Here is an 18,665-nt window from a genome sequence, read left to right as displayed (position 1 = left end):
GCGAAGTATTTTTTAAAAAAATCAATCAAACATAAAATTCCGCATGTCTTCTTTCCTGGTATTGCAGTGTGGACCCAATTAAAAAGGTCCATATTTTCGTGCGTATCTGGAGGAAGCAAGGCTAAGAAGACGTTTTATTTTTTTATTGTTTATTACTTTGATCATACCCAGGCCGAGATTTGTGTGGAGGTTCGGTGCTGACAACATCAAGAACTCAGTCCCATTTATGCACAGTTTCACTTAGTCTATAAACTTTAGCCCAAGTCATGTCAGATGGTTAGTTATATTTTTTTAATGTTTTTCCACACTCCAAATATCTTCTTTTTCTTCAATATATGGCTGCTTTCGAAGCATTTTTGTCCCCATTGAAGGCTGGGAGCTGCAACCCTCCAGATCCTCCTAAATTCTGATTAACTCTTGATCATAAACCTTATAATTGTGAGTATCCCATTAGATCACATTTTTAAAAAGATTCCTGAGAGTTCCTTTAGCTTTCCAATCTTGTCAAACTTTGCTGACTTTCAATAGCAAAAAATCAATTGAAGGAAGTAGAAACCTTAAATTGATTTCAACAGGATATTTGCTCAAATTTTCATAAATTTACTTACTAGCCAAAAGTTTCGCCAAATGACATCAAAGCTTGTTATGGGATGAAGCTTGTGAACTTTCTAGTATCGACAATATTCGCAAGTAAAAAATGCATGCAGTGAGGACTTGCCTATACTTACAGATCCATTTAAATTTCCTAATTGTATATATTAATTGAATTTGATTGGGTGGGCACAGGGCCCACCCGTGCCCACCCTTGTCGCCGTCCCTGCCCCCCCCCAAAAAAAATTGTGGTCACCCCTGTACCCGATTACAATGAGGTGGAAGTAAACGTGAATCTGCCAGTAGTATTGATATCGATAATGGGATATGAAAATGTAGACAATAATCCAAAATCAGGTACCAGCATTGTAACGAGTATACGAAGAATATAAATATTAATTATAATATGACGAAAACCCACGCTTGCTGATTATAATGAAATTCACTACGTTGAAAAGTGAAAACCGTAGCAGACGATATGCAAACTCTTGGAATATTATTTTCAACGCATTGTTATGGATAAACATTAAAATTACCTGTATGTGTTGAAGAAGCTAAATATTTAACTCTCCTAATTATGACGGATTTCTCTTCGATTTGCATGCTTTATGTTGCTGAATATTTTATTTCAGATGACTGAGCAACTTACATTTGAGTCATATTTTAACGAAGCGAGAGGTAGATGGCTCTGAGTTGCAACGTTTCCGTTTCCGGCCACGTTGGGGTACAAGACGTCGTAGTAGTGAAGATTTTTAATCATTTTAGGTGTCACTTATGACACCTTTCATTGAATATTCGGTGTTTTCAAGGTTCATGTTGTTATTAATTTAATCCCAGTATGGATTACTGGCCAGTATGGACTGTAATTACAGTGATATTTGTCGTAATTCATCTGGGGGATTGTGTAGAACTAACATTCGAACTGCCAGACAACGCCAAAGAATGTTTTTATCAAGAGATAGAAAAGGGAGTGCAATCAACTATAGAATTCCAGGTAATTATCTTTACATACACGATTTGAGAGGATTTTTGTTATAATCGAACCGTGGAAGAATTACATAACTTATACATAACTAATACACAGCCGTTGGAGTATTGAGCAATGCGGTTTGCTAATGTTGGAAGTATGTAGGCTATTGCTTACGTTATGGCATCGTCATCACAGTATAAAATGCAGTTAATGCTATATTAGCTTTGATTCATGGTATGTTAACCGTACAGCTAAATATAAAGCAAGAAATAGAGTATAAATTGGAAGAAAAATTTGTGTAAGACTACAATGTAAGTATAGTTAGTTTATATAATCTTGATCAGTGTTCATTCTCAACGAGCATAATATTGTGGAACATGGCTCATATCTAAAGTGTTTAACGAGGTGGAGCATGTAAATGCACCAGTGCCAGTTCTAACGTCTTTGAGAAATGTTTTAACTTTGAATAATTTAAGGACAGTATATTTTGGACAGATTCAACCTGTACTAACATATGGTATCTCTGTCTGGGGCAGTTCACCCAAAATGCAGGAAATTTTTATTTGGCAAAAACGCATAATAAAAATTATGAAGAATGTATCCCTCTCAAACCCAACAAAACAAATTTTCAATGAATTTCAAATATTACCTCTTCCATGTTTGTACATATTAGAAACGTTGTACTTTATTCATACAAATTCTAAAATCTTCTCAAAAAATCTGGACATACACAAGTACAGCACTCATATGCATAACTCCATCCACCTTTCTACTGTCCGCACATCCAAAACACATAGTGGTCTAGGATTTCAAAGTGTAAAACTCTATAACGAGCTGCCAGAGTAATTCAAGAATCATAATCCAACCAAATTTAAAATAACAGTAAAAAGGTTGCTTATGAAGTATTTGTTTTATAGCACAGAGGAGTACTTAGATCATATTTTTCATTAATAGACATAACTTTTGATTTTTCTTCTATTTTTATGTTCACTAATAGCCATAACCTTTGATTTTTCGGTAAATATGTGATAATGCCCGGACACCTTTCACTCATTTATTTCCTTAATTTTACCTCTGGTACTTACCTATTTTGCCTTGCGGAACATTCTTTAAGGTGAAGTTATGCCTTTTTCCGTAAAATAGTGTCAACTTTTCATATTGCGATTGATTATTTGTCTTGTTCCGCTTCTGTAATAGACAATATGGCATGCACTTGTAATGGATCATCGCGCATCATGATGCACCAGCTTGTGTTTTGTCGGTTGTCAGTGTGCAAGCAGTGTTTCAAACCTTCATGATGGAAAATTATGTACTATTTCAATTTATTTTTTTCATGTTTACCTCCACAAACCATGCACGATAAGGTTGGGTTAGGTTTGGTTAGGTTAGGCAAACATAGTTAAAATAATGAACATTTAAACATTAGAAATAAAAAAATAATAATACATGACTAGACAAAATATATTCTCTTTCCTTCTACATTGAATTTTACATGTTGAAGTAACACAAGAGGCGCTAATCAAAAGTTCAATTAACACAATACAAGCCACTTACAATTTCAATGAACACAAAACGCGGTATATTGCTACTTGGAATATCTATTTTTGTACTCACATGTACTGAACGGTAGCTGCTTGTTTTTCCGTGGAAAATTACTTTTGAAGAGGTACTCAGATAAATATCCTGTGAAGTGATATTTTCTTCTTCCAAACACTGGAATTGAATGCCGGACATTACGCCAAACCCTCTCGATGTTTTGTGAATGGATTGGAATTTCTTCACCCATGAGTCGTTGCACGTTTTGCTGATGAATATGTCCACTTGCAGGTGCGTCGACGAATTCAACACTATGGTTAACTCTCAATTGTCGGTAGCCTGCTCCTTGTAGGTTGATATATGCTTTCCATCAGTCTGACATTATTGTTGTCCCAGGAAGAATGTATGACTGTCAGCAGAGTATCCTCAGTTAGGTTTTCTACGGGAACCATGAAGAAACGTGTAGGATTTCCCCTTTCAATTCCTCCGAATACCCACCGTCCATCAAGTAGACGGGCTCTCCCATTTACACATGTTTTGGTTTTCCCGAACTTTGCCTCATCTACTTCTACAATGACTCCATGACCTCCAATTGGTCTAGAATTCCGTAATACCCATTCCTCACACACTTGCCTACAATGGTTTGACCAGTCCATCACTGTTCCTTCACTTATGCACAGTTCGAATTGTATGGAATCCTGTCTTGGGTATGGAAAAAGTAGCCACAGTTTACAAAATTGTATGATCTGTTGCACCTAGAGTTTACTTTGTCCTATGAAGGTTCCCAATCTTGCAGATCTTTCAAATCGACACGGAACTCTTTTGAACTTTAACTTGCCACGTCCTTGGACTCGCTTCGTACAGGCATATACCCACTTCCCATTTGGTTGAATGTGCAGCTTGCATGTACTTCCACATTTTTCACAATCTATTTCTTTCTTCACGATTCCGTGTTGAACCACAAATTCCACTACGTTTTCTACATCCGACAACAACTTCAAGACGCATCCTTGACACGTCATCTTCTTGAAACACAACGACGTGTTTACGACAAAGAAACCACGGCGAACATATTTAAAAATAGAAATTTCTGTGAAAAGAAGGCACGTTTGGAAACACTACAGAGATCGCGTGACTTTCAACGCTCTCGTCATCTGCACGCACACAATGGAAACAACGGCATAATGTGGCAGGCAATGCCAATTTCTTAAGTAAAAAGTGATTAATTCTTGTTCGGTAGCATTCAAAAAAGAAAGTTTTTACTTTCCGTGAAAGAAAATACCTCCAAGAACGTCCAGAATGCTAAAGAAACTCATTTCAGTAAGTACTTTCTCCTGTAAATTTGAAGAAATCCGTCCGGACGATATCGCATATTTACCGATTTTTCTTCTATTTTTTGTGTTATTCTATACTCTATTATACTTTTTAATATGCATAAGTATGTGTTAATTCCTTTGTACTCAAAATTATACATGTAATTGACCTATCCCATATCATAGTGCTATTTGTACTAATATGACCAAGTGGATGGAAATAAATCATATCATATCAGACTGTCTCGTGACTGTTAAACTAATGTAGTAGCAGTGTCATATTGTTCAATTGATTAAAATGAAAATTTTGGGTGGCTCAGCACTTGTACTTTTTGGGGGAGGGGACCCACATACATTCGAGGGTATGTGTTCATTCCTTTGTACTCAAAATTATACATGTAATTGACCTATCTCATATCATAGTGCTATTTGTACTCATATGATCAAGTGGATGGAAATAAATCTTATCTTATGTTAACATTTGTAAACATTTTTGCCATGATAGTAGTAACTTATTCAGTTTATGCTCTTTTCCACAATTCTCACTGTAAACAACTGGTTCATAGTAACATCTTGGACATATGGAAATTTTAATTCCACTTTTAATGTGTAATGTTATATAAAAGTCCTCTATGTGATAGGCGTACATCGGAAGTTCTTTCCTGTAGTGATAAACTGAACCTTCTGCATGGAATTTGTATTAGTCAAAGTCCTTTTCTCTTTCAGGTTGTGACAGGAGGGCACTACGATGTTGACGTGACATTGCAGGACCCGGACAAACAAATAATATATCGACAAGTTAAAACACAGTATGATAGCCACACATTTGAGCCTACGAAGTCTGGAGAATATGTCGTGTGCTTCAGTAATGAATTTTCAACTTTTTCACACAAATTAGTATATATGGATTTCCAAGTAGGAGATGAACCACCTTTGCCTGGTGTAGGAGAACAAGTAACAGCAATGACTCAGGTGAGTGATATAGCATTTGTCTCCCTTTTTTTTTATTAATCTGCATGTGATTTGAATCACTAACCATGGCAGCATGAATCAGAAAATAATCTAGTGATACTTTTCTCTCTGATAAGATAGTGCTAGTGTCATCACATTCTATTCAAGGGGGTCCCAATATCCGGTGAAGGCACATAGTGGTTTGGATCCCACTTGAAAACTGTAGCTCCTTTTCGATTAGCTCATATGTGCACAAAGTGGGAGTAATGGTTTCCATTGTTTTATGATTTTTTTTCAAATTCTCCAAGCAAAAAGACTAATTATCATAGAATTTTTGAAAATCAGTCACATGAAATTTGAACCTTCTTTTTAAAAATTACCTGACGCAAACATACGCGCTTTCCATGAACAAGGTATTCTCTGTTGACAAGCGACAGTAAGTATCGTAGACTAGTGGGAATGAATGTAGAAGTAAATTGGAACCTTAATAGAATGCATTTAGGGACTTTTATTTTAATGCTAAGAGAACAGAACCTGACCTGCCTAACCTAACCACAAAAGCATGTATTGAACAAAATCTTAACTAATTGCTAAAACTCCACAGTATGTGTTAACAGACGTAAATTGAAATTGAATTTGTAGCATGATGAAATGTCAATAAAGTAAATGGAACTTGGGCCTTTTATAGAATTTCAATTTTTATAATTGTATGGAATCTAAATTGTTGCAAGAAGAGATCTAGTTGTCATAGTTGAGGGTTCGGCACTTAAGACCTTTAATTAACATATTTTAAGAACTCTGCCTCTGGCACTATGCTAGACCTAAATGGAATTTTTATCCCATGACCCATACGTCCGTATACTTCTATGTAATTCTTCTCTTGCAACCAGCCATTCATTTGCTGTAGCCTTTGTTATGGACTGCTACGGCCATCTAGGTCACGTGTGTGGTGCAAAGGGGTTTCATAGTTAGGTTAGACGATTCAGGTTTAGAGCTCTTAGTATTACAGTAATTTCCCTAATCTTGTTGGTGCTGGTCTCAAACACAACACCTCTATGAGCCACGTGTCGGCAGTAGTCTATGGAATGCCTTGTCGATGGAAAGTGAAAGTATTTGCGTAAGATATCTTTCACCTTCCACAGGTTCTTTTTGCCGAGAAATAGGACTTTTCAGAACTGCAAATCGTGCTAATTACCAGAAAGCTTCAAATTTTAACCACCATCATTTCCCATATTCTGTGATACTTTCTCTTTCTTCTATGAACTAAAAATACCTTGTCGATGGGAAGCACGGGTGCTTGCATGAAGTACTTTTTACATATTATTTTCACTGATAAATTGCACTTACCACAACTCCAAACAGTGGTAATTACTTTCACCAAGGTGCAAATTTACTGTAACAATAATTTCTACAATTTTTTTCTCCTATGAAACTTTGAGAAAATCATTAACACATGTTTCCTAATTACTCTCTATTCTACACACTTATTTGAGTAGGTTAGGCAGATCACTTTGGTGCTATTGTCATTATAGGCATGCTTATGGTGTATACATTTTAGATATGATTGTACATTAATTTTCCATGAGAACAGTTCAGATACGAGCTGTGTCGCGTAAATTAGTTTCTCAGAATTTCAAACTTAGTTTCAGTCATTTCCAGTATTCTAAATGTATTCCTCATCCTCCTGTAAAACATAGAAATCTATTTGATCAAAAATATCCGGACACTCACTGGAATTAGGGCATGAAGTTCGAAGCATCCTCCATCGGACGTACTGGCAATCAATACTGTGTGGGGCCACCCTTGGCCTTGATGACAGCTTCCACTCTCGCAGGAATACTGGCAATCTGGTGGCGAAAGGTATCTTGGGAATGGCGGCCCATTCTTCGCGGAGTGCCGAGATGAGAAGAGCAGTGGATGTTGGTCGGTATAGTCTGGCACAAAGTCTGTGTTCCAAAACATCCCAGAGATGTTCAATGGGATTCAAATTGGGGCATTGCGCAGCCAATAAGTGGGACGTTGTTCTCTTGAAACCACTGTCCAGTGCGGCCCGCAGTGTGGACGGGCGCATTGTCGTGTTGAAACATGCAATCATCATCCGCGAACTGTTCTTCGATGGTAGGCAGCATGAACGTTTGTAAAATGTCAATGTGATGATGTGCCGTGACAGTACCGTGCAAAGCAACGAGGGGACCAAGCACCTTCCAGGAAAAACATGCCCACACTGTTACCCCACCTCTACCGAATTTCACTGTCGGCACAACACAGGATGCTAAATGTCGTTCATGAGGCACTCGCCACACCCACACACAACCATCGGATTGCCACATGGTATAACGCGATTCGTCACTCCACATCACGGATTTCCACTGTTCTAACGACCAGTTGCGCCTCTCCTTACACCATGCGAGGCGGCACTTCGCATTTCGTTGGGTGATTTGGGGCTTATGGGCAGCCGCTTGTTCATGGTAACAGTCATCACACCTCACGTCGCACAGTCATGCTGCTAGGATTACATCCTGCCCTGTTTTGGAATTCCTGTGTGATGGTGGCGGTGACTGATTGCCGGTTCTCTCGTACTACCCTATTCAACACTCGGTGGTCTCTGTCTGTCAACATGGGCGCTCAACCAGAACGTTTTGCAGTTGTACACGTCCCATTATGTTTCCACTTTACTATCACATCGGCGACAGTGGACTTCGGGATGTTTAGGAGGGTGGATATCTCGCACACTAGAGTATCATTACACAATCAGAACTGTGATCCTTCTGAATTTGACCAACAGGGATGTAACGTTTAAGAGGTGTCTGAATTGAAACATTTGTTGTGGATGGAGTCTTACGTGGGAACTTTTCAAACTTTCCATGGTGTAAAATAAATAGATATTAAAAATATTATTATTTGTATATGATTCCCTCTGGGGCTTGCACCATGGTGGAAGTTTTACCATAGTGCTGAATCTTACAGACACAGTAACATGATTGTGTTTTATACAAATCCTTTAATGAGGTTAACTATTTTATAAAAAAGGCATGTGTTACTTACTCACGTTGTTACAATACAATATAAGTACTTAAATACTATAAAAATGATTACTTAAGGTTCATGAGTATATGTGTTATAGAAAACACAACTTTTCGAGGTTCAACTGGTCTCTTCCTCAGGTGCACTTTTTGGCAATCAGAATTACTTCATGCTTACGTCAAGTTGCACTAAAGAACAAGGAATAAGGTGATAGTAAAAGATCATGGTAAATTCCCTTCTTCATATTTTAACAAATCCCTTGCGGCTTGATTGAGTCTCGAGACTAACACTTTTTTTTATTATTATTATCCTGACAAACAGATATCACAGTTTTTAACCATGATCTTTTACTATCACCTTATTCCTTGTTCTTTTGTGTAAATTGGCGTAGGCATGAAGTATGTTACGTACCAAATAGGACCAAATAACGTAAATAGTTTGCCAAAGAGGAATAGAGATGGCAGCACCAGGCATGCAAGATTAAAAATTAGCATAATATCTGTGAATAACTATAAATAAGAACAAAGCAAATTGGAAAGATGAAAAACAATAAAATATATTATAAGAAGACCAAGAATAAATATAAAACTGAAAAATTAATGTATATGCTTGATAAATCAAACTAATGATCATATGCAAATTGATCAGAAAACTAAAGAAGTCAAAGCTCTGCTACAAATTTGTGTCTTTGAACAGATCTTGAATTTGTCTGATTTTTACCATCCCAATAGTGGAAATTTTGTTTACCCAAGTGGCGGCGCGTTCCAGTCAATGCTCCACAGCACTTTTGGTTGCGCGTTTTAGCCGTGGCACCTACTTGGATGCGCGTGTCAGTTGTTTGGCACCAAGTACACACTAGGTTGTACCTATTTAGCGTTGGCGGGTTTCAATCGCAACCGCAAGGGAGGAGATTAGTATTATTCCCAAAGCTTAAGGGAAAAGTTAGAAAAGGATAAAGGAATTCCTAAATTGTAGAAAAATGGAAATAGACTGAAATTAATAAGTCCAAATCCAGATCGTCCTGTAAAAAGGAAGTTCAGATCCAGATCGTCCATTAAGAAGGAAGCACAGATAGAAGAATATGCAAATCAAGAAAAGAAATAATAAGACATGTAAAGATAAAAGTTGATTGTAAACTAGAATTACAGAAGAATGTAGCTTATCATGTAAATATTCTTATTCCGTGTATCCTGTGTTTAAATAATATATTCGTTTAAACGTCTCCATTGGAAGGCATCCTGTCTGGTTTCGTTTTCTACAATGAACCCTTCCCTGATATGCTAGCTGAGTTTTAAGATTAAGATTCATGCACCTTGCACCAAATAAAGGTAGCAAGTAATTCTGATTGCCAAAAAGTGCATCTGAGGAAGAGACCAGTTGCATCTCGAAATGTTGTGTTTTCTATAAAACATATACTCACGAACTGAAATAATCATTTTTATGGTATTTTTTTAAGTACTTATATTGTGAGGTTAACTATACTACAATAACACGTTCGTTAACAAACTGATGAATCACAAATGCCTAAATCGAAGTAGGCTGATATAATGTGAATGTTTTTCTCGCTGTTGCATGCAAATGCACGATGCCATATTGAAGTCGCACTCTCAGAATTCCATGTTCTAATAAGGAAGTTCCCAGTGGGAGGAAAATAAAAAAACAAGTGAAGAGCAGAAAGCAAAATCACATTGAATCTTGTACATTAATATTTATTTAACGACAGGCCTTTTTAACTGGGGTGAAATGTATACATTGTACCTTGTACCTCTCAATAATGAAAATTAGAGGAACAAAATCAAATTTAAAAATATATATATATATATATATATATCCAGCACACCCCTGTGGGCACCACAATAGACCAAAGTGAATGAACACTGTAGTGCGTAGCAGTGGCATATTCCTGCAACCATGCAAAGATTAGTTGAAAATAGGCTGATACTTCTTAAGGGAAAAGTAATAACATTGTGTAAGAGTGACATCTTACGGACATAATTTCAGGAATTTTGCTTCTACCACTGGCCTGATGGACACTGGATGCTCAAAATTTGGAGGGAAGCCGAACACTCTTTGAGGATGTGTATTTATAAGATCTATCCCATAATATCAATGGTTATAATTAAAAAAAATGTTAATCCCCTCCAAAGCATACATTACCACCAATATTGTTTTAAAGTCTTCATGAATTAAGTAATGATAATGGTATAAGATTGATTACTTTTGCAACCTCAAAGAATTTAATTGTGAAAAGTACCACTTTTAAACATAAAGATATCCATAAATATACCTGGTCTTCTCCAGATGGTAAAACTCATAATCAGATAGATCATATTCTCATTGATAAGAGAAGGCATACTAGTATAATTGACGTTCACATACATAGAGGTGCTGACTGTGCCAGTGACCATTATTTAGTAATTGCTAAATTAAGAGAAAGACTCTCAGTGATAAATCATAAGCAACAAAATCTAAAAGTTCTAAAATTTGATACAGGAAAGTTTACTGATGAAAGAATTAAGAAAGATTACCAAATTAAACTGTCAAATAGATTTGATGTTTTGCAGGATTTAAATGATGATGAAAATATAAAAGATAAAGACGGTGATTTTCTAGCTGACCCAAGCGATATTCTAAATAGATGGAAGAACTACTTTAATGACCTTTTAAATGTCCATGTAGGAGATAAATCAGAAGTAAATGAAGTCCACACAGCAGAACCTTTAGTTCCAGAACCTAACTTGACTGAAGTTAAAGATGCTATTAAAAGGCTATAGAATAACAAAGCACCTGGTATTGATTTAATACCAGCTGAGTTAATTAAATATGGTGGAAATTCATTAATATGTCAAATTCATAAATTAATTTGTTTCATATGGAATAAAGAAGAAATCCCTCAACAGTGGAAAGAATCCATAATTGTTCCTGTGTTTAAAAAAGGTGATACAATGAACTGCAATAATTACCGTGGAATTTCTCTACTCTCAACAACATACAAAATATTACCTAACATTCTTTTAACAAGACTAACCCCATATGCTAATGAAATTATAGGTGATTATCAATGTGGATTTAAACGTAACAGATCAACTACAGATCAAAGTTTTCACATCAGACACACACTTGAAAAAAAGTGGGAATATAATCAAAATGTCCATCAGCTATTCATTGATTTGAAAAAAGCATATGATTCGGTCAAAAGAGATAAATTATATAATATATTAGTAGAGTTTGGAATACGTAAGAAGCTTGTTAGCATGATAAAAATATACACCAGTGAAACAGAAAGTAAAATTCGTGTGGGTATTAATATGTCTGACAAATTTACAATTCATGATGGGTTAAAACAAGGAGATGCATTATCTCCATTGCTCTTTAATTTTGCCTTAGAATATGCTGTAAGGAAGGTAAAAGAAACCAAAGAAGGACTAAAATTAAATGGTGTGACTCAGTTGTTAGCATATGCAGATGATGTAGACTTACTGGGGGATGATGTGAATACAATTAAGAATAATGCTAAAATATTTTTCAAAACTGCTAAAGAGATAGGTTTGGAAGTTAACAAAGAGAAAACTAAATATATGCTTACAGGCCGAAACCAAGTGTTAGATAATAATCAAAATCTAATTATTGATAACAACTCGTTTGAACCTGTTTCCAAATTCAAATACTTAGGAGTAATATTAACAAATGAAAATTATATTAAAGAGGAAATAAAAAGTAGGCTTAATTCAGGAAATGCATGTTACTTCTCTCTTTGTAAACTTTTGTCTTCTCGTTTAATATCAAAGAAACTAAAAGTTAAAATATACAAAACAGTAATTTTGCCTATAGTATTATATGGATGTGAAACTTGGTCCCTTACATTGAAAGAGGAACATAAATTGAGAGTATTTGAAAATAAGATTCGTAGGAAAATCTTTGGACCTAAAAGGGATGAGGAGACAGGTGAGTGGAGAAGGTTACATAATTTAGAACTACATAATTTGTATTCATGTCAAAATATTATTAGAATAATTAAATCAATAAGACTTAGGTGGGCAGGCCATGTGGCACGAATGGGAGAGGAGAGGAGTTTACAGGATTCTTGTTGGGAAACCTGATGGTAAGAGACCTGTAGGAAGGCCAAGACGAAGATGGAGGGACAACGTTGAGATGGACCTAAGAGAAATCGGTAGGGATGGAAAAGAGTATATAGAACTTGCTCAAGATAGGGAAAGATGGAAGGCCTGTGTTGCTGCAGCCATGAACCTTCAGGTTTAAGAAGGCTATGGAGTTAGTTAGTTATTGTTATAAATTTGCTATTAAAAGTGTAAGAATAAGGCAGAATTAACTTCTTGCAGGTTGCTGGGACAGTAGTGCCAGAGAAAGTTTTGCCTTCGGGATAGCAGGGATTACACGTGTGTCAGGGCCACGTGGAAGCCACAATTGATATTTCAATATTTTTTTTTCTTTATACCGGGTGTTTCAGAAGTAATCGAGAGGTAAAAAGATATTATTGCAAGTAAAGTGTTAAAATCATTCCAGAACGAACTAGTAATGCAAACCTTTTTTTTTTTTTTACACCTATAAATGTTCAATGTGTGAACCACAGATGACCTGGCACACATTGATACTATAGTCTAGTTCTTGCCACACTCGCATCAATAGTGTCTGTCTGCGAGATGATATGCTCCCTTAGTTCTGCGACATCACATGGCATCGGTGGTACGAATACCCTGTCTTTGATGAAATCCCACAAAAAGAAGTCACACGGTGTAAGTTCCAGTGATCTTAGGGACTAAAACACTATGTCACCTAGTGGCATGAATCTGTTAAAACATACACGGACAAACTGTTTGCATTCGTCGTTCATTCTGGACTGGATTCATTAATGTAAGTTCAATAGTTCACTTACAATAAATTTTTGTAACCTCTCAATTATTTTTCTTTATATTTTATTACACTTTGAAGTAAGCTGTAGGTTCATCTTGAAATAGTTTTAATACACCGCATACAGCCAATAAGGACATCTTTAAAGTGCTGCACCTACAAAAAAAAATGTGGGCTTCCATATACCCTATAGGCAGTGCTCGAAAAATTTACCTGAAAGCTAGGTGCCAGCTCTGAAAATCAGGCGCCAGGAAACCACCTACTAGCAATTGTGCATACTACAGTATGTTTCAAAAGTCGCATAATCCAAACTTGAAATTCTATATCGGAAATCGTTAAGAGATATTGTCACCGGGTTTTCTGCACTAAACTAATCCTGTAGGCTATCACTGGGTTCATAAATTATGTTAGCATTTATCTACATAAAAGCAATTACATTATTTTTTTAAAAAAACATTGTTAATTTGCTGAAAACATCAGAGAACTGATTTTCAACAATAAATAGCAACTCTTGAAAAATTTGAAGGGATCATTTGTTGGTGTTTCACTGGTTGTAAAACAGTTGCTTTGTGAGGTACAGCAGAAGCAGGGCATTTTTATTGGAAAACCTCTTGCACGTGAGTGTAAGAATGAGTAGTAAAATACTCTTCAGCAATGTACACGCACTGCTACAATGAATATGCCATGTCATCAAATATCTAAATATGACCCTTCGATAATTTCTTACATATTTTTCTTACTCAGAAGTTCATTTGTGGAAAAAATTGAATGCTAATTTCCGTCAGTATTAATTTATATAATTTTCTGTATGGAGTGAACTGACAATTTTAAGTATTGAAAAATATCTCAATGGATGAGGCTTTATAATGCAGAAAACCCGGTGTAAATATCTCATACGGTTTTCATGATATACATTTGCAAAGTTTGGTTGTGCAACTTTTGAAACACTCTGTATAAGATGCTGAGCATCATGGTATTCAAGACATCGCTAAATTATTTGAGAAAGCAGGAAATAGAAGACAAAGGGTAAGAAATTGTTACTGACTCTATGGAATGTTCGCAACATTGATAAAAAAATAATAATTTGCTAACTGCAATTTGAACTTAATCATCAAAATTTCATACATATTACAGCAAAAGATCACAGTCGCCATGGCAACCGGGATTTTTCGAGCCCTGCCTATAGGTCATTCCATGCCATTTCAAGGAGGTCATGTCACCCACCAACTCAGATTTCGATGAAATTTGATGTACACCCTTCCATTATGGTTGAAAGAAACCCCATATTTTTTTCACGCTATGTCAAACTGTTTTAATTTTACATCACTTAGAAATGTCATTAAATCTAGGTTGTCTGTCATTCTTGATACCTGGGTTGTCTGTCATTCTTGAGACCCTCGACACAAGATACCCTTGCTTGCATTTTTTCCCCTCCTTAACCAATGATCAGGTGCATGTGATATTTTGCACAAACCTCAATGAAATGATGAGGATTTCAGAAAAAAATACATAATCACTCAACATATTTTATAAAAGCTTCCAAAAAATTAATAATATGCTTGTAGCCTAATTTTTGTCGTGGAAAACTAGGCTATGAAAACCTGAATTTTCAACCAAATATTTTTGATGTTGAAAATTATTGCAGAGAGATGCTCTTCTGAACCAAGAATGAAATTTATGGTTTTTTTACTTGTAACAAAAATTGGACATTGCAGAAAAAAAACCCTGCTGGGTAGCCATTTTGTACAATACTCCTCCACGAATATATTTTTAAATTTTTCTTGTAACCTTTATGCAAAGGTAGTTCAAAACACATTATTTTTCAAAAACTTGACTTTGTTTCATGATTTGCGGCATTTTTGGCCTTCACAGACAGTTGCGATAATTATGATAACTCAGCTATGTGAGAAATGATAGAAAACTGGGGTAAATACATTGTTTTCAGTACATTTGAAGCTAAATTTTATGTTTTTTACCTTTTTTCACCATCTCGAATGTAATGTAAGAAAGGATATCTTGTGTCGAGGGTCTCAGCAAACCCAGATTTATTGACATTTCTAAGTGCTGTAGACTGAAAACCGTTTGAGATAGTGAAAAAAAAAAAATAGGGTGTTTCTTTCAACCATAAGGGAAGTGTGTACACAAAGTTTCATCAAAATCTGAGATGGGTGACAAAATCTGTGTTTTTTGCGTTGATTTAATGTGGAATGACCCCTATACTTGTGTAGTGTCTTGGATCGTACGCATACATAAAACATAGAGACCTGTTCCAAGGTACATTATTCCCCTAATTTGCACCTATTCTGCCTTTTAAACATTGTTACAGTGAGCGAGTTACATTAATTCATGCTTCATGTAGGTAAAGTGTAATACGATATTTTGATGAATTTATAATCACTTGTTAGTCAGTGCTTTTATCCCTAACAATTTCTCTTTTTTTACTGACATGTTTTGTTCATTTGTCAACAGATGGAGTCGTCTGCCCAGCAGATTCACGAGAATCTGAACAGCATTATTGATTATCAAACACACCATAGGTTGAGGGAAGCACAAGGACGTAAAAGAGCGGAAGACCTGAATGAACGTGTTTTTTATTGGTCCGTATTCGAGACGATAGCAATTCTCGTTATAGGAGTAGGACAAGTGCTAGTGCTTAAAAACTTTTTCTCCGAGAAAAAACCTTCACAAATGAACTCTCACATGTAGATTCTGTTTGTTGATGTTAATGTTATTTTTTTTAGTGGAGATGGATGATTGTTAACTTGTGATTTTTTTTTTAAATATTTTGTGGTCATAGGACGAAGTCAATTATTGCAGCCACTGTGTAGGCTACATAGTGTTAAATTTGTGTTGCATTGCATAAAGAAGAAAAAGAATGTTCAGTATTAAATTATTAAATTGGTATAAATTTTGTCATAGCATGCTTGCGTTCATACATGATAATTTCTCATGAGAAATGTGTTCCAAGAGATACCTGTTTTACATGTATTATTTTTTTTTTACATAATAAATATCCGTGACCGCAATTACTTTGCGTTATTTGCATTACTTTGTTTTTAATAATGTAAAAAAAATGAATCAGAATGTGAACACCATTTAGAAGACAAGGTGATCAAAATTTATAAGACATTTAAACAATTTTTATGAGATGTATTGCCAGTAAGTAAAAAAGTGCTTGATAAACTGACGACACTATGATTATAGAACATAAAATGTCATCTTGGAAGAACAACTTAAGGATAGATGCTCGAAACATAGTTCATGGCTGTGTAAGCATTCTGATGATGCCATTGTCTTCAACGAACTGCATCAGGATGAAGACTAAGATTGTGTTGATCTTAAACAAGAAGATAATATAATCATATGCATGGTATCCATGTGACGTAATATGTCTGAACCCTTTTGCTGTGCCTGTTAAAAAAAGTGTGCCGTAGTATTTGATGCTAACTATTCCACCCTGACGACCAGATAATAAAATCTTTTCAAAATGTTATATTTTATTATCATGGAATAGTATAATAAAGTATCAATTTATAAGCAAGAATTTTTCTCTTAGTAAATTGTAAAAAAAATGTGTGGGATATGTGGTGAATGTGGTCACAGTTGTGTTTCGGTTAAGGAATTCTATCTTGTTTTATATATCATTCCGAAATTTCACCTTTCACTGTGATTAGCTTTGTAGCTATTTAAAAATAATAAAATATAGTATGGAAGCACCTTGTTCATTATTTGTGTTTTTTTTATCTTTCTACTCGTAAAAATTGTATTCAGCCATGATGAAGTATCTTCTTTTCATTGGGAGTATGGTGTCTTTTTTTCTGATGAACAAGATTTAATACCAGCTTCCCAAAAATTTTCTTCATGTATGAAACAACATTGATGATTTTTAGTTTTTGCACCTTATTTTAATGTAGCATTAATATTACATTTCCTAAACAAAATTCCAACCTTTTTTGTAAATTTACCACCACTCAAACTTCAGCAAAGGTGCTTGTAGTGTTTTTTGAACAGGCAATTATATCATATGTGTAGTTGTGTAAAAGAGTACATTGGACAAACAAAATCCTACATAAAATGGTTTGGCTGAACATCTTGTCCGAGCGAAGAAGCTGTCGGTTCTGTATGCTAACTAGCGTGATCCGTGTAAACTATTACATGCTCAAGCTAAAAGCCCTCGCTGCAGTACTCTAATGTACAGTTTTGAAAAATGCATCTACCATGTAGACATGTGTATTGTTGGGGGTGTCAAGCCAAAATATTTGCATGGCTGAATATGGATAGGAATAAAATTTGCACCAGCAGTGGTATTCCAGTAGAAACCCAAGAATCAGCAGAGCCAATTTTAAGTAGAAGGTTTGTTATGCTGAAGAGATTTTTCTTTGAGGAAATATTATCAACATGCAATGTCTGCAAAAAGAAGCTACGGTTGAGCTTGAAGACCATGCTCACATGTTAGGCTGAAGTTGCCGGATTTTAACATCCACTTTTCTGCAGTTCGAACTTGTGAATGCTTCCTATGTTATCTCTTGAAGCATTTCTACATATCCTCCTTCAGAACATCAGATTTTCCTTTTATAACCATAATACATAGGTGTATTAGGTATATGTTCCATCAATGAAGAAAAGTGCTCAAGATAGAAATATCTATTGGGCTACTGTTGCCCAGAGACCCACTGAGCAGTAGTATATATTACCCTATATAAACCATGATTGAAAGCACAAAGTTTTGGAAGTTTGGTGGTTTGTACGATTCTACTCTTTCTCTTTCAATAATGGAAAAATATGTCCTATGCTACAGTGAAAGAAAACTTCAAAATTCTCAGCAATTCTCTTTCAACTGGAATCATTCCAGGAATTGAAATATTAACCTGTTTTTGTGTTAACTTGCTGAATTCACAACTTCATGTATTTACTAGAATTGAATTCCTTACAAATGGCAGTTATATGTTTCTCAGAAGTAACTATTACTGTGGCTGGCACTTGAAATCAGACCAGATCATTTTTTTTTTAAATGAATCACCAACCAATTCAGATCAAATACTGGATTAGGAAACAACATTTGGATATTTACTTGCCACTTAAAAGGCAGCAGCCTGAATTTTTCTCTGTACTTTTACATTATCATAAAAAATGAACATAAATTGTAAATTAACTTTTTCAATTTGATATTCACATGAATACAAAGAATATATACATATACAGTATTGTACATATTCTACAGGATTATTATAAATGATTGACCTAATTTCATAAATTCACTGTAGCTTTATTATTTGACATATTGTCAAAAAACTTTGCAGACTTATAGAAAAACTCAAAAAGTTTTTTTGTGTTGCAGGTTCGCTTCTGATTTCTGCCACGAGAGCACAGCAGTGAGCATTTATTCAATATGGCGACAGGCAGAGAGAAAG

General features: G+C 35.4%; 1 protein-coding gene across 1 annotated transcript; it reads left to right on the top strand.

Moving 5' to 3' along the window:
• Positions 1-1,282: 1,282 nt before the first annotated feature.
• Positions 1,283-16,970, top strand: p24-1 (transmembrane emp24 domain-containing protein). Its single transcript, XM_083110475.1, has 3 exons — positions 1,283-1,585; positions 5,137-5,382; positions 15,724-16,970. The coding sequence occupies exons 1-3, from the start codon at positions 1,430-1,432 to the stop codon at positions 15,958-15,960; spliced, it is 639 nt and encodes a 212-aa protein (XP_082966601.1). The 5' UTR covers positions 1,283-1,429; the 3' UTR covers positions 15,961-16,970.
• Positions 16,971-18,665: the final 1,695 nt, after the last annotated feature.

The sequence above is a fragment of the Lepisma saccharinum genome, chromosome 24, assembly GCF_977018435.1.
Source record: "Lepisma saccharinum chromosome 24, izLepSacc3.1, whole genome shotgun sequence".
Classification (NCBI taxonomy): Eukaryota; Metazoa; Arthropoda; class Insecta; order Zygentoma; family Lepismatidae; genus Lepisma; species Lepisma saccharinum.
The sequence above is the reverse complement of the archived record's forward strand: the minus strand, read 5'-3'. Positions and strand labels throughout refer to the sequence as shown.

Coding starts and splice junctions, on each gene's coding strand:
- p24-1 (XM_083110475.1), top strand. CDS start 1,430: ATGGATTACTGGCCAGTATGGACTGTAATTACAGTGATATTTGTCGTA. Junction 1,586..5,136: donor AATCAACTATAGAATTCCAG/GTAATTATCTTT, acceptor TTTCTCTTTCAG/GTTGTGACAGGAGGGCACTA. Junction 5,383..15,723: donor AAGTAACAGCAATGACTCAG/GTGAGTGATATA, acceptor ATTTGTCAACAG/ATGGAGTCGTCTGCCCAGCA.